Source organism: Mesocricetus auratus, unplaced genomic scaffold (assembly GCF_017639785.1).
Source record: "Mesocricetus auratus isolate SY011 unplaced genomic scaffold, BCM_Maur_2.0 Super-Scaffold_100004, whole genome shotgun sequence".
Classification (NCBI taxonomy): Eukaryota; Metazoa; Chordata; class Mammalia; order Rodentia; family Cricetidae; genus Mesocricetus; species Mesocricetus auratus.
Window position 1 is genome coordinate 115,163,658 of NW_024429189.1, and position 17,233 is coordinate 115,180,890.

Here is a 17,233-nt window from a genome sequence, read left to right on the forward strand (position 1 = left end):
ATCCAGTGGCACCCATCTTCCTCTCGCTGTCCTTCTCTCGCATTTCCAACAAGCAGGGCATCTATAATTCCCTGAACTTAATTCATTTTCCCCAGAACATGTTCTACTGCTTGACTGTCCTATATCATGGCTTTTAGTACACATAGCCATGAGTTGCTAGAAATGAGGCCAGTCTGGAGAACTATGTGCCCTAGCAGAACAAACACAGAGTCCAAATATTTAATACATATGGACACCAAGGAATATAAGCTATCTGTTAAGAAGTATTCCTACATGGTAAAATAACATTTGATAAGCTAAATTACAAAATTTTGTTGAAAATATTTCACCTACTTCTTCATACATTTTAATGTGTCTACTAGAGAATTTAAAACTATCCATGGGTTCATGTTGTTTCTGTACTGAACTGCCAGCTGTAGCATTATATACTAGGCTCTGCCACCAGATTCTGTTTCTAAGTTCTAGAGCATCAGGCCCAAGGGGAAATTCTAGGAGTTCATTTATTAAGTGCTCTGACCTGTGAGTTTTGTAAAGGGAATAATTTTCCCTGTTTCAAATAAAGGTTAATTCAGTGTACTTGGCAAAGAAGTTCTCCAGGAAAGGGCACTGGCTGTTTCTGGAAACTCTGAAATAACATCCTTGAACCGGCGATATCCAGGTCTTGGTATTACGGCTACCCTTGACCTGCAAAGACCTCAGGGAGCCAAGGTGCTTTGTAGAACTTGAGCTCAAAACCACATACTTTTCAAACCCAGAAGGGCAAGGACTCATTTGTGGAGACAAAACTGACACGGATATAGGAGGGAACTTAGGGAGAATAACTAAGTGGCAATGGAAAAGAGAAGAAAACACCAGAGAAGGTGTCAACACCGGAAAAGGAGAGCCTGGAGTTGAAAGAAGAGGGGTGGGTAAGTCTGGGGAAAGGAGGACCAAGGGGTGGGGACAAGTAGAGTGGAGTAAGGAGGACCTCAGCAGCTTGACTCTGCAAGTTAAAAAGCCAGGCAGCAGACCAGGAGCACTCTGAACTATTTCTCCTCATTTCCCCTGCAGCTCAACTACAATCAACCATGGCCAGTCTGCAGAGGCCCTCACTGCCCCTGTTGGCTTCTCTAGCCCTGACATTTATCCTAGCTGTGGGCCTTGTAACCAGTGCTAAGGCTGAGGATGAGCAGGTGGCCGTAGGTAGGGTGGAGCCAGTTGACCTGAAGGATGAAGAGGTGCAGAAAGCAGTGGAATTTGCTGTCAAAACCTACAATGATATGATAAATGACCTGTACATTAGCAGGCCAATAAAGGTGATGGGCGCCAGTCAGCAGGTGAGTGCCTGGACCAGGTATAGTGGGATGAGTTTGTCCTTTGGAGTATTTGCCTATGGCCCCCATCATTCTCTTATTTCCCTACATTGCATCCACCTCTGTGTCCCTGCAAAGAACAATAATATTCATTGCAGGCGTTACAAATTGAACCATAATATAAATACATTCCTATTTGCTGTTCAAACCCTGTTCTCTGCAAATATCTGGTGTCCCACAATCCTCCATAGGCATAGGTGCATTTAGGATTGTCTCCTTTAGACTAGCTAGAAATCCAGCTGGAGAGTTATGGGGAATTATCTAGTACCTGCATTCTGTTTCCAAGTTCCAGCTTGCCAGAAGTACAAAGGCTGTCAGAGCTAGGGTCAGAATCTGCCATAGTTAACTCTTTGTGGTCAGTGTAAAATACTATCTAGATGACTACAAGGAAAGACAAATAGACCTGGCAGATAGCTCTCACAGAATGATCTCTAAAGTATCTTCCTTTTAACATTTTAAAAGAAAGTATAAGGTTTTAAATTATTTGTGTGTATGTGTGTATATGTCATGTGTTTGTCTGAAAGAGAAGAGAAAGGAGAGATAGAGACAGAGACAGAGAGAGACAGACAGAGAGACAGAGAGAGACAGAGAGACAGAGAGAAACAGAGAGAGAGAGAGAGAGAGAGAGAGAGAGAGAGAGAGAGAGAGAGAGAGAGAGAGAGAGAGAGAGAATACCTGTGAGGGTCAGAAGACAGCAGGACTTACAAATGGTTGTGAGCTGATTTATTGGTCCTGAAAATCAAACCAAAGACCTCCAGAAGGTGAGTATGTACTCCTGAACTCTCTCTCCAGATCGGATCTCTTTTTTCTTAATTTTTGCACAGTTTTACCGCACACACACACACACACACACACCACTTGATGTTGCTATGGGAGCAAATCTTCAGAGTAGCCACAAAGTATCACACAGCTTCCATGCAGGTCCTTCACCCCCTGTTACATTCAGCCATACTTGGGCCATTCTTCACAGTCTCTCAAGGGTGTATTGCTGGAGTGTGTGACTATGTGACTATGTGCATTTACTTTTTGAATGCATTGAAAGTAAATACTTCGTTCAATGAAAAGTTCTTGAAAGTAAGGGTATCCTATACAACTGCAAGATTCTTTTAGAAAATCAGGAGTCAGCAGACACATTCAGTTACCTTACTTTCAGACTCATTCAGTTTGCTGATGCTCAAAGACTGACGTCCTTATCCAATTACCTAAATATCCTTTCTTCTAACAGCCTCTAACCAACTGCCCTGACCTTGAAATCATGGAAGGATCCATTCAGCTGTGGCAGTCATGTTCCACTCAATGAGATCTTACTAAGCTATATGCTCTGCATACAATGATATGGCCCAGAAGAACACTAGCCATTTTATCTTTTGTATGCATGCTTGATGATGCTCCAGGGTATAATCCTATGAGGACACATTTCTCAGAAAGAGTTCCTATCCGTAAGGAACACATGAATCCATCAACTGCTGCTCAGTCTGATTTCTCTAATGTTTCTTCTAGGTTAATATCAGTCATCAGGTAGGTACCCTCCTAAATCCCCTAAGCAAGTGCCTTGAAACTGTCAAAAGAATTCTGAAAACTGGGGAAGAACATTGAGGCTGGTACCATTATTTTAAGATGGGAAAAATCAAAGCCAATACCCAAGACACTGCCTCCCCTCTACAAAGATTCTGGATTCTGCCTTCCTGGATTCTTCCTCTTCAGCATGGAATCATCCTTCATCAAATAGAATAATTACCAAGATAAGAAGGGATCAAAGCCAGCATTGAAACATACTTCTAATATCATCTTAAATGGAAGGATGAGAATTATATGGGATAGATAGACCATAGAGTCTATGGATCTAGTTTTACAGGAGGGAAATTCAGAAACTGAAGCATCAAGAACCTTACTCCTAATTCTTCAAGACAAGAGCTAGAATTCTGTTTTCAGGTACCTTACCTCATAATATGCCTTCCTGACAAGTTTCATCTGGGATGCCTGGTGCAAGGAATGTGCTGAACTCATCTCTAATTACAAACTAATGTAAAATGTGCAAGTCTGTTACACACTTGAAAAATATCGTCAAAGACAACCAGACTAAAAGATGGGGCAGTAATGGTCATTTTCCTTTAGGCTTAAATTATCTTCATGTGTAAACATACCACATTTCCATACCCCACAAAGAAAAGAGTCTTGACAACCACTGATAAACAGAGCGTTTAGGCTTCCCGTGGGATGTGTGCTATGGTGAGGATACCGATGAAGGTGAGTCATCAGCCTGAGACCTTCCTAGAGTACACCACTGTCATTGCCTCCAGAGCCACAGTGAACAAGGTTGAGTTAGTCTTGTGCACAACCCAGAGATTTTGCTTGTTCTCAAAGCAACCCTGGGAAATGGCCCTCTCTCTAGAGCTCTGTCTTTACTCCTAGAGCCCACTGAAAAACAAAATGGTTATTCCTTGGCTTTTGTTTTCCATATCCTGATTCTGCTCTTCCTCAGGAGCACAGAGTACCCCTTCAGAGTTGCTCAGAAGGAAATGAATTGCAATCCAGGCCTGTGCTACCCTACTTAAAGGTAGCTGGTCTGTTCTTTGGATGATAGTTTCAACTGCTTATGAATGGAGCTATGAACACGTTAACTCTGTGATGTAAACTGACTGCAAGCATATGAAATTGACTGGAGGGATATATGTAATCTCACTCTTTTTACTATAGGTTGTGGCTGGGAAGAACTTCTACTTGAAAATAAAATTCGGTCGAACCACATGTTCCAAAACCCAGTCTGATTTGACTGACTGTCCCTTCTTTGAACAGCCAGATCAGCAGCAGGTATGCACATTTACTGAAACCTGCAAGATGATGAGTTATCTTGCAAGCTGGGGAGTACATAAGCCTGTAGGTTTAGGAGTGCAGATACATCTGGGATTGTTTGTGTGCAGTTGTGTCAGTATATAAGGAAAGGTGTATGTGTGTGTGTAAGTGTGCCTGTGTGTGTATGTGTATGTGTGTGTGTAAGTGTGCCTGTGTTATGGGGTATGATGAGAGAAATAATGAATTCACGCTGCAGAGTCAGTCTTAGTACCTTGGGACTTAATAAGGCATGGGTGTCTCACTTATATCATTCCCACTCTAATCTGACTCCTCAGGCCGAGTACCTTTCCTTTAACTGTAACCTAAACTGACTGCTCCTCTGTCCCCTTTTGTAGAGAGTAATCTGCAATTTCAAGATCTACAGTGTGCCCTGGGAGAACAAGATGTCCATGACAAGCTTCAACTGTCACAGAGCCTGAGGATCTATGCCACAATACACTGTGCTGACTTCTCCTTTCTCTAGCTTCTCCTTTAGTTCCCCTTTCCTTAGATAGGGGTCCCAGCCCCAGAGGATGTCTCTTCAGAATGCTAGAATCAAGAGATCAGTAGAGAAGGATGCTACAGAAATACCCTGCACACCTAAATGGCTAGTCCCTTGTTGATTTCTTCTACTTGCTTTATAAATGCACAAAGCTGTAGCTTGCTGTTCACCTTTTTCTCAATAAAAGACTACCATCAGCTCCTTATGAGTTGTTGCTGTCCCAAGGCATGTGAGAAAGTAGAATGGAGCATGAGGAGATGGAGCTTCACATTCACTCACGTATATCACAGGTCAGGAGGCTATATACAAACATGTATGCACACACACACACACATACACATATATATATATACATACATACATGCATACATACGAACTATCAAAATTAGATACAGAGCATATAAACAAGTTAAACCCAGTTGTAATAAGCAGTGAAATGGAAAAGGCAATTTAAAAAGCCTCCCAAATAATCAAGCAAACAAACCCAGGTCTAGATGGATCTTACTACTAAATTCTACCAGATCTTTAATGAAGAACTAGCATACTTATTCCTCAAGCAACTTCATGAACTAAAAAGAGATAGAATTCTACCAATTTGCCTTATGAAACCAGTATTGTAATAATAATTAAACTAGACAAGGATTTACCAAAAACAAAAGAAGAGTGTAGGCTAATCTTTCTGATGCACACCGAAGCAAAATTCTCATAACACACTTGTAATATAAATTTTAAAAACATATAAAAATAATTCATTATGTGCCACCCCTTCTATGCTCCATTAACCCCATTTACCCATATTTTCCTCATCTTTCTTTGGGGTCTAGGCTTTAGAGTCTTCCTGACCTCCCCATCCACACTTTACCCCAAACAACCATATCTAACCTGGTACCACTCAGTATACCAGCCTGTGGTAATCTCTCCTAACTGTGCCACAAATGACCTCTCAGTTTCTGCTAGGATCCTACCTACCTATCATTCAGCCCATGGACCTCTCCCATGCCATATCTAACCTTTTCACACAGCCAGATTTTCCCCCGCTTGCACCAGGAAGCACATCCTATACACCAGGCAATCTCCTTCTGTCTGCCTGACCTCATTACACTCAAAGCATTTACAACATCCAAGGGCAGTGATAGTTTCAAACGAATATTTCTAAATAGTGAAAGACCATTGGCCTTAACTTCAAGGACAGAACTAAGATACTCATTTATCCTATTCTTTTTTGGAATATACACTTACACGCTGCAGGACTGTTAGTTACAGATAAAGAGAACACCAGCAACATGCCAAGGATACAGGCTGTGGAAGTGTTGGGGCAAGGTAGAAAATACCTCAAGAATAAACAGGAACAGTAAAAGGACTATGAATACCAAGTATCTTCTAACATCTTAATAGGTTCCATTGTATCACCAATGATAAACACTCAGTAACACTTAGTGTTTGCTGTAATGGTCTCAGATTGTTACAAAACATTGATTCTACTAAAAAATCTTTGGACAGATAAAGATGCACAGAATTTTAGATTTTTAAATTTAATAAGTAAACATCTTTTTCAATGCTGAGGATGAACCCCAGGCCATGGTAAAAGCTAAGTAAGTGCTTCTTTCCTACTAAGTTTAAATTCCAGCTCTTGTCTTTATGGGGCATGATCTCTGCCTTTGTAGCCCTCTGGTTTAAACTGTTGGTCTTCCTGACTCTACTTCCTGAATACTGGGATTGCAAGGGTGATGCACCACACCTGTCTGTTACATACAGTTTTGATGTTTAAAGTACTTTTGTCCATCTAGGGAATTTACTCATGTGCAGGTATTAAACATAAATTTTAGTTTTTCAGCTTTATAACAAGGTCTGAGGCGGGCTGATGGTTGCCTGGTCACCATTCCTCTCACTGTAATTATGTGGACTCCACTGAGATGGAGTGGAAGAACTGGACCAGCTCTGTTGTGGAGACACTCTGTTGTGGTAGTGATACAGCAGAATCTCAGTTCTCAAGCTTATACAGCACATGATCAGGTGTGCCCAAGTCTCACCGTGTCTCCTGGCACATCTCTAGCAGCCTGTATGCCTCTGCACTGCTTTGCTCTAACAGCCTATCTGCACCTTCCCACAAGGTTTGCCATCAGCCTTCTGAAGCCCAGGGGCTCAGAGCATACATCACCGTGAGTGGCCAGTAGCCCTTCATGATGGTACAGATGTAGGAAAGCACTTTCCTGACAGGGATTGCCCCAAGCCTAAGGACAGCAAGCTCCTTAACCATCAGGCTATTCCTGCGATTCTTCCCAATGTCACATGACAGTGTACTTCTGCTCATCTATCCTGTTTTCTCACCACCTGTCCTCAAATTCTCATGGGACTTTTCGGAAGTCAGTTGCTTGTGTACAGAGGAAGTACCCACTTCAGCTGCTCCCAAGGAACCGATCTCACACTAGAGGGAAACACAGAATTAACAGCCAGAGAGAAATCCAAATTTGTACTAAAAAGTCATCACTGTACATTCTTCTCCACTTTACTAATCCAAACTTCCTAAAGATATGCCTTAAGTTCAGTGTCTGATTCTTTTCTAGAAAGCAAACAGAAGATTAGAGAAGACTTCTGATGGAGAAGACCTGGGCATTTAGCCTTATGGACCACTGTGTCTTGAGTTCAGGTGAACAGAAGCAGGTTCCCATAGCGGCAGAGGACAACCATGCAGGGCCTGACCTAGAGCCTGCAGTTCTAATTTGCAACTTGAAAGTTCTAGTATTTATGACTTTTGTGATCATTAGTCCTGAAGACAAAAGTTATAAATATACTCATGTACTAATAAACATGTTTAAATGTCATGTGAACTTGCACAACTCTATTAATAGATGCTTTCATTTTTTGGTTATTCAAGACAGTGTTTTTCTATGTAACAGCCCTGGCTGTCCTGGAACTTACTTTGTAAACCAGGCTCAACATATTCAGGGTTAGGCAAAGAAGACTGTATGAGAACACTGTAAACATTTAACATTTGATTTGTCAACATTACAAAACCTTTTAGCAATGATAACATTTTTAGTGATAGAAATCAGGAAAAATTTGAATGTAATCTTTTTAATATTCTGTAATATGTAAATTTGAGAGATCATTTTACATTGATATTTGGTAGTTTCAAACCTTGCATAAAACTAAACTGTCATGATACAGAATGTTATTTATGAAACAGTATTGATTACGAATATTAATCTTGATAATTTTTACATCAACCTGCCAACTATACAAAGAACTTTATTATTTGGTAAATGCAGCCTTCCACTTAATAAAATGATTTATTTTTTTCCTAGATGTGTGTGTACCACTTGTGTGCAGTGCCTGCAGAGGCCAGAAGAGGGTGTCAGATCTCCAAAAACTGGAGTCACAGAAGGTTGTAAGCTTTCATGTAGATTCTGGGAATCATACCAAGCCTCAGAAAGAGAAACCAGTGCTCCTAAACACTGATCAATCTCTCTAGTCCCTTCCATATTGCGTTTAGTGGATGAATTTTAGAGCTCACAGACACCTTTGGAAGATATTTTTTTGTAATTTGAAATGTGCACAAGTGACAGCAACATTTATGTGACAAATATGCACCATTCTTATGATGGAATTGCGTGACTAAAATTCAAATATTCATTTTCACACTGTTTTTTAAATTATCCTCTTTCTCTGTCACTGTCACAGCACCACATCTACCTAGAGCAGAGCTCTACTGCTTTCTGGAGAGCACGATACTGAAAGCTGACTGTTCTATATGTTTGCCTCTTCTATGTCACTTTCTATTTGTTGTCAGTTTTTGTTCAATTTACTTTTAGCAGTAATGAAAATTGAACATTGGGCCCCTGTATGGTCTAAACACTGAGTTATATCATGGGCAATTTTTAAGTTATTATTTATTTTTCATTATTGAGGAAGGGTATCACTATGTTGGCTAGACTGACTATGGATTTCTTCTGTATCCTAGGTGAAATTTGAACTTAAAATTCTTCCTTCCTCAGGCTCTGGAGTATTTTTTTCTTGATAGGAAGGCAGACCTCACAGTTCCTCTGGGTATCTATGTGTCACTGAAGTCCATGTCCCTGTCCCCATTTCTACAGAAATGAAATAGAACTCCCAGGACCATTTGCTGGGTACACCTCACTTCACATCATTCTTCACACCATTCACTTTACCTCAATCTATTTCTCAAGGCAGAGAGCAGAAAAAGCATTGACTGCATGAGAGACTGAAATTTGGGTTATAACTGGATAAGTATAGTTAATATTGGATAAAACATGACATTTTGATCCTTGTATGATATTAGAAAATAAGAAAAAACAACAGCTTTCGAAATTTAGTCAAAGAAGAAACAGGACCTTTTGTTGCAATGAAGTGTGCATGAAATATATTGGAAACATAGAAACCACCTATTAGGTTGGGGTAACGCTAACCAAACAAGTGAAAGACCTGTATCACAAGAACTTTGAATCTTTAAAGAAAGAAATTAAAGAAACCCTCAGAAAATGGAAAGATCTCCTATGCTCTTGGATAGGTAGGATCAATTTAGTAAAAATGGAAATCCTGCCAAAAGCAATCTACAGATTCAATGCAATCCCCATTAAAATACCAGCACAGTTCTTCACAGACCTTGAAAGAACAATAATCAAGTTTGTATGGAAAAACAAAAGACCCAGGATAGCCAAAACAACCTTACTCAACAAAGCAACATCTGGAGGCATCACCATCCCTGACCTCAAGCTCTATTATAGAGCTGTAGTCCTGAAAACAGTTTGGTATTGGCACAAAAATAGACAAGTAGACCAATGGAATCAAAGTGAACATGCTGATATTAACCCACACACATATGAACATCTGATCTTCTACAAAGAAGCTAAAAATATACTAGGGAAAAAGAAAGCATCTTTAACAAATGGTGCTGGCATAACTGGAGGCTGGCATGTAAAAGAATGTGGATAGATCCATGTCTATCACCATGCACAAACCTTAAGTCCAAATGGATCAAAGACCTCAACATAAATCCAGCCACACTGAACCTCTTAGAAGAGAAAGTGGGTGGTACCCTTGAATAAATTGGTACAGGAGACAGCTTCTTGAACATAACACCAGTAGCACAGATGGTGAGGTCAACAATTAATAAATAGGACCTCCTGAAACTGAGAAGCTTCTGTAAGGCAAAGGACACAGTCAGCAAGACAAAAAGGCAGCCCACAGAATGGGAAAAGATATTCACTAACCCCTCATCTGACAGAGGGCTGATCTCCAAATTTTACAAAGAACTCAGGAAGCAAGTCTTCAAAACACCAAAGGATCCAATCAAAAGTGGGCTACAGAACAAAATAAAGAATTTTCAATAGAGGAGTATAAAATGGCTGAGATGCACTTGAGAAAGTGCTCAGCATCCTTAGCCATCTGGGAAATGCAAATCAAAACAACTCGAGATACCATCTTATTCCTGTCAGAATGGCTAAAATAAAAAACACCAATGACAGTTTATGCTGGAGAGGTTGTGGTGGAAGGGGAACACTCCTCCACTGCTGGTGGGAGTGCCAACTGGTTCAGCCACTTTGGAAATCAGTATGGAGATTCCTCAGAAAAATGGGAATAAACTTACCACAAGACCCAGCAACCCCATTCTTAGGCATATATCCAAAAGATTCACATTCATACAACAAGGACATCTGGTCCACTATATTCATAGCAGCATTATTTGTAATAGCCAGAACTTGGAAGCAACCTAGATGCCCCTCAACCAAAGAGTGGATAGAGAAAATGTGATACATTTACACAATGGAGTACTATTCCGCAGAAAAAAACAATGGAATCCTGAAATTTGCAGGCAAATGGATGGCACTAGAAGAAACCATCCTGAGCGAGGTAACCCAGTCACAAAAAGAGAAACATGGTATGTACTCTCTCATATATGGATTTTAGATATATATCTGGGGAGTGCCAGCCTACAATCTCATGGCCAGAGAATCTGGGAAACAGTACCTTCATCCAATGGCTGATGGAAGCAGAGGCAGACTCCCACAGCTAAACACTGAGCTGAACTCAAGGAATCCAGTGAAAGAGAGGGAGGACTGATGACAAAGGGATTAAGACTGGGCTGGTTTAACCCCCAGAAACAGCTGACCTGACAAGTGTTACCTCTTGAATTCCAGACTGATGGCTGAGAATCCAGCATGGGACTGATCAAGAATCCCTGAATGTGGGTGTCAGTGAGGAGGCCTAGATAGTTTATTGAGCCTTGGACAGTAGATCAGTATTCATCCTGGGTATACAAATGGACTTTCGGCACCCATCCAACAATGTGAGATGCACTCTCACCCTGGACTCTTGGGGGAGGGTCTAGGCCCTGCCCTGGATGAAATGACAGACTATGGACACCCCCATGGAGGAGGGCCTCACCCTCCCTGGGGAAATGCGGAGATGTTGGAGTGGTTGGTGGGAAGGCATGGGAGGAGGGGAGGGAATGGGCGAGGGACCTGGAATTGACATGTGAAGCAACCCTGTTTCTAATTTAAATTAAAAATAAAATGAAATAAAAAGAAACCACCTATTAGGAACATATAGCAAACCCTTACTAAATACAGTTAGCCCTCTCAGTCATCATATCTTTAAATGAAAAATATTTTCAAAATAGTGTATCTGAATTAAATGTCTACAGCTTTGTTTTGTTGTGTTGTGTTTTATTGGTTTTTTGAAGTTTATTTTCTCTTTTCATTTATTCTTCTCTTACACAATACAGTCTGACCCCAACCTTCCCTCTTGCAATTCCTCCCAACACCCCACCTCTCCCCCAGATCCATGGTTCCTCCATTTCCCTACAGAAAAGAGCAAGGATATTGATGGAACATGGCATAACAAGCTGTAATAGGACTAAACCCAAACCCTCATTCTGAGGTTGAACAAGGCAACCCAGTAGAAGAACAAGGGTCCCAAGAGTAGACAAAGGAGTTATAGACTTTCTGCTGTTATTTCCTAAAAATATGTTTACTAGGTGCTATGAGTCATTTGGGGAGGTAAGTAAAATATGCAGATAATTGGACAAGTCCCTGTTGGGTTGTATAATCCCCAGAGGTTAGTCTGATACACATGTATATACAAGCAACACTAAGTGGACTCAGTAAATTCTGTACCACACACACACACACACACACACACACACACACACACACACACACACACAAACACACAGAGAGAGAAAGAGAGAGAGAACCATAATAATTAGATGTCATTAATCATTAATTTGAGAGGAAATATAAAGGGACATGGGAAGAGTTGTTGGGGAAAGGGAAGGATGAAATGATGTATGCACAGTGCTCATATATGAGCTTCTCAATAACAAAATAAAATACACCAGCATGTGCATATAGATTATATTCAGATGTTTCACTATTTTACACAATGACTTGAGCATGGTGTTTATGGGGGTGTCATTTGTCTACCCTTTGTGCAAGCCAACAGTTATCTGTATTCTGTTCACAATAGTGAGTGTTGTTGACCTTTCCCTCCAAACCCGAGAGATTAGAGCTTAATCTCTCCCCCACAGTTGTCCTTTATGACAATACTACCATGGTTCTGATATATTCAGTTTGAACACTGAATCCTAGAGGATGCTATGCTGAATATTCAGGAATATCCTGGAGTCCTGTGGCAGATTCTAACTGTCGCTCAGCCACAGCGACTGTCAGCTGCCTTTTGCCCTCTGCTTTACAGGCTATTCTCTGGGACTGAAACTCCTAAGACCTGTCTCTCCTTGAGTTCATGTGGCATCTTATATCACAGATCTTCAAATGTACTAACTCATCTATAGAGAACACAGTGGAGAGTTATCATGCAAGCACATCCATGACCCCCTTCGGTCCACTGCTGGCCTCCAAATTCCTGTTCGACAGATGAACACATGTGGACCCTCATGAAGGGCTCATGTTTTTTCTCCCAGCTACTACTTCACACAGCAACTGGCACTTGATTTGTTCTAACTTGGCCTGAGGATTTTAGGTTTGATTTGGGGACAGATTTCCAAGCAGTGAAAACATTTACACACAGAAGCATCTTTCTCTGAGATAACTGCGAACATTAGAGTGGATTAAGAAACAAAACAACACAACACTTAACAACAATGACTGCCGGCAAGTAGCAGAGGCCAGATATACACCTCATCCTGGGGCTCTCCAACAGCTGGAAAGACAATAAAGAGTTTATTCTGAGGGGAGGAGTTATATCCACTAGTTCTTCTACTCCTAACTTTAAACAGGCTCTAAAGTCAACTTAACTTTGCATGTTTTATTTTTTTATGATTTTTTAAAATTCTTTTTTTTAAATTTAGATAAGAAACAAGGTTGCTTCACAAGTCAGTTCCAGGTCCCTCTCCTTTTCCCTCCCCTCCCCCCCCCCCCGTTATCCCCTCATTCCCCCAGGGAGGGTGAGGCCCTCCATGGGGGTGTCCATAGTCTGTCATTTCATATAGGGCAGGGCCTAGACCCTTCCCCAAGAGTTCAGGGTGAGAGTGCACCTCACATTGTTCTATGGGAGTCCAAAGTTCGTGTGTATACTCGGGATGGGTACTGATCTGCTGCCCAAGGCTCAATAGATTACCTAGGCCTCCTCACTGACACCCAGATTCAGGGGGTCTTGATCAGTCCCATGCTGGATTCCCAGGCTGATGCCTGGGATTCAAGAATTAACCTTTGTCTGGTCAGCTGTTTCTGGGGGTTAAAGCAGCCCAGTCTTAATCCCTTTGATCATCAGTCCTCCCTCTCTGATACTGGCTTTCTTGAGTAACTTTGCATGTTTTAATCCATAGTGGCTCATCTGTCTGTCAGCTAGCCTCTTGCTTCCATTCTAGCCTCTAATTGTCATATGACTTCTCTCTCTCTCTCTCTCTCTCTCTCTCTCTCTCTCTCTCTCTCTCTCTCTCTCTCTCTCTCTCTCTCTCTCTCTCTGCTGGGTTTCTCTGTATAACAACTCTAGCTGTCCTGGAACTTTCTTTGTAGGCCAGGCTAGACTTGAACACTGAGAGATCCACCTGCCTCTGCCTCTGCCTCCTGAGTCCTGAGATTACAGGCATGACCACCCTGGGCAGGTCACATGTGTTTTTTTGTGTGTGTAGTCAATGAGATTAGGAAGTTGATCCTAAGAAGCTGCGTAAATGCCTGAAACTCAAGCTAGTTAAGAAAATGAGGCAAGAAACTGGGCAGTAAAACAGAGCCATCTCCAAAAAAGAAGAAATGGAGGAGGGGAGAGTGGAAGACAGAAAGACTAGAGGAAGAAAATCCCTCCTGTATGTGACTATTTACTGACGACAGCAGCTCTTCTCCTATTCTGAAGATTCTTGAAATTTATTTTCTTCACCCTCAATGACATTTTGATGGCATTTCATGTGTCACTGTCACAGTTTCTTTAGCACCATCAACCACTATCTGGGTAAAGCATTGTATCAATTGCACTACAGACTTTTTTAAGTCAAAAGATAAATCTTATCCCTGTGCCTTTTTGGATGACTTTTTAGCATGGTTCAGTGTGGAGGGCACTTCAAGAGCTCAGCAACATTGGTCAAGGGAGATATTCAATCTCTCTTTGGAGAATAGAAAAACAATTCTGTTGATAGCATGGTCCTTACACAGTGTCAAAGATATCTCTGGCACCAACCTCTCCTGGTGTACAAACAGCAAGAGATAGATGCCTCCATGATTTAGCAATCTGTGTTCAGTTCTATGCTGAGCAGATGAAGGCTTGAACTTATTTCTTATTCACAATGCTTCTAATGACTTTTACATGAGAGTGTGAAGACTTAATCCTGCCCCCTGTCATATAGCTAACAAAGACCAACGCCCAAATCAGAGCTATTATACCCCAAAGCCTTTGCCTCTGATCCTCTTTATAGTGTATGGCATGTCTAAATTATCTTGCATCTTCCCCTCTCATTCTTTTATTCTGTGCCTGGAAAGGGGTAAGTGATGCTTTACTTAAACATACATATTATCTGAGTAAATATATATCCACCCAAGCACCACTTCCATCACTTGTTAAGGTATGACTCATAGATGCGCTGTGGACTTGTATTGTGTCTTGGAAACATAGTCCTAAGCACTAGGAAAAGTATCTTTTATGTTACACCAAGTGGGTGTCATTTCTTCTTGAAGATTTTCTTGGTGTGCCATTCATAGGCCTTTGGTACTTCCTGATCTCATCCATGTAAACCAGATGGTGTCTTGTTTTCCTCAATGTAACTGTTCACATAAGGACAAGCAATGACCAGTAGAGGAAGGAAGGGAAAGAATGTCAATTATTCATGACTCAATGACCAACAGGGATGCTAAGTGAAGGGATTGTGATTTTTTATTTGTTTATTTACACCATCTCTTGGGATGAGAATTATGTCTATTCCCCCTTTGAGCAGAATTTGCTGTCTTCTTTTGGTAGTGATCCAAGGAGTTAAGTTGTGAAGCAGCTCGTGTGAGACTGAAGATCATTGCTTGCATTTCCTGTGGTTTTGTTTCACACTCTGTGGGCATGTGAGTCTAATTGTGTGGAAGTTGGAGTGGGTCAACTCAACTACAATTCCGGGGCATCTAATGCCTTCTTCTGAAATCCAAGGGCAATAGGTATATGTGTGATACACAGACATCCATGGAGACAAAACACTCATACACATAAAAAAATTAAAGATTTTAAAAATCTTTTTAAAAACCCTGAGGCAGTTTCCAGGGTGCCAGTGGCTAAATGCTCTCTGACTTGGAGATGAGCTTATGGCCATGAAGTTCACTATGCCTTTGAAGAAATGATCACTCCAAGTGAAAGAAAATTGGACAAATGGCTGTGTATAAATCCTTGGGCAACAAGGAAGTAATGTTTGGTTATTTTAATATCTCATCATCACTCTGTAATGAAAAATGCTTCAGAATGACAGTGGTAGATGTTTCTAAAGAAGTGAAATTAGCACTAAGATCTGGAGTAGAGGGTGGGGAAATGCAGTTGGGACACACTATATGAGAGAAGTATCTTAGCCTGCACTGAAACATGTATGCCACAAGGAGTCAAGACCACGCTGGGGAAACCCACAGAAAGAGCTGACCTGAGCAAGTGGGAGCTCACAGACTCCAGTCTGACAGCTGGGGAACCAGGCCTGAACCAGGCTCCCCTAAACGTGGCTGTCAGTTGGGAGGCTAGGGCAGTGTATAGGGTCTCTGGCAGTGGAACCAGTATTTATTCATAGTGCATGGACTTTGGAAGCCCATTTCCTATGGAGGGATACTCTCTCAGCCTAAATACGTGGGGGAGAACCTTGGGCCTGCCCCAAATGTGACAGAAAGGAGGCCTCACCCTCCCTGAGGATGGTGATGGATGTAGGTGGGGGCCACAGGAGGATAGGTGGGAGAGGAAACTGAGATTAGTATGTAAAATAAGATATTTTTTAATGTAAATAAAAATTTATTTAAAAAGCCTATTTGCCATGGCTCAGAAGAGAGCAGCAGTATTTTCTTTTTTATTATTTTTTATTTTAATTTTAAATAGTTTGTTTTACATGTCAATCCCAGTTCCTTCTGCCTCCCCTCCTCCCGCACCCCTCAACCATCCCCCCCCATCCTCCCACCCTATTGCCAATTCCTTCCTCATAGGGGATATCTAGAGTCTATCATTTCATTCAGGGTAGGGTCCAGGCACTTCCCTAAGAGTCCAGGCAGAGAGAGCAGCCCTCTTTGTGTTATGGACACACGATGTCTGTTAGTATTCGAGGATAAACACTGATCCACTGCTCAGGACCCCATAGGTAGCCCAGGCCTCCTCATTGACTCTCACATTCAGGGGGTCTGGATCGGTCCCATGCTGGCCTCCCAGCTGTAGGTCTGGGGTCCAAGAGCTCTCCCCTGTTCGGATCAGCTGTCTCTGCTGGCTTTGCCAGCCCATTCTTTGCCAATTTGCTCTTTGCTCCTCTCTCTCTGTCGCTGGGTTCCTTGGGTTCTGTCCAGTATTTAACTGTGGGTGTTTGCCTCTGCTTCCATCAGTTACTGGATGAAGGCTCCAGAATGGTTGTAGACATCAAGTTCACTATCAGGAATAGGCATTCGAGGTGGTCTCTCCACTATTGCTTAGCTTGCCAATTGGTGTCATCCGTTTAGATCACTAGAGGTCACAATGGTGCCTGATCTGTCTTCTAACCAGGGGGGGGCGTAGGATAGGGGGGAAGAGAGAGCAGCAGTATTTTCAATACCTGTGTAGAAGTATGCTCATGTCATTGAGCAACTGAAAATGTCTTAAGGAAAATTTATTGAAAATCCACTAGACCTGGTAAGTTATATGGATGTTTTATAGGTTTTAAAGTATTCATTTAAGGTCCCTAGTTATGAGAATCTAAAGTTCCATCCTTGGAAGGACATGTTTGTATTCAAAGATCCACTGGGTGGCAGTCTCTTCACACTTATGAAAAAAACCCGGCTTTAAGGACAGCACAAGCTATAGCAAGATCAAGCTGTATGATAGATGTCTTCTTTCTCATACAGAACTTCTTAGTGGACTGCTAGCTGATGTCTCTGCTTCAGCGAGG

The 17,233-nt window shown here is 41.6% G+C and overlaps 1 protein-coding gene across 1 annotated transcript; it reads left to right on the forward strand.

The window, feature by feature from the left end:
* Positions 1-803: 803 nt before the first annotated feature.
* On the forward strand, positions 804-4,883 carry LOC101828907 (cystatin 10-like). Its single transcript, XM_005072594.2, has 4 exons — positions 804-908; positions 1,051-1,316; positions 4,050-4,163; positions 4,541-4,883. Exons 2-4 carry the CDS (start codon positions 1,068-1,070, stop codon positions 4,622-4,624), a joined length of 447 nt encoding a protein of 148 aa, XP_005072651.1. The 5' UTR covers positions 804-908; positions 1,051-1,067; the 3' UTR covers positions 4,625-4,883.
* Positions 4,884-17,233: the final 12,350 nt, after the last annotated feature.

Bases quoted from the DNA above. Each gene is read 5' to 3' on its own strand.
- LOC101828907 (XM_005072594.2), top strand. From the start codon at position 1,068: ATGGCCAGTCTGCAGAGGCCCTCACTGCCCCTGTTGGCTTCTCTAGCC. The intron at 1,317-4,049 runs GTGAGTGCCTGG...TTTTTACTATAG, and splicing joins TGATGGGCGCCAGTCAGCAG to GTTGTGGCTGGGAAGAACTT. The intron at 4,164-4,540 runs GTATGCACATTT...CCCCTTTTGTAG, and splicing joins AACAGCCAGATCAGCAGCAG to AGAGTAATCTGCAATTTCAA.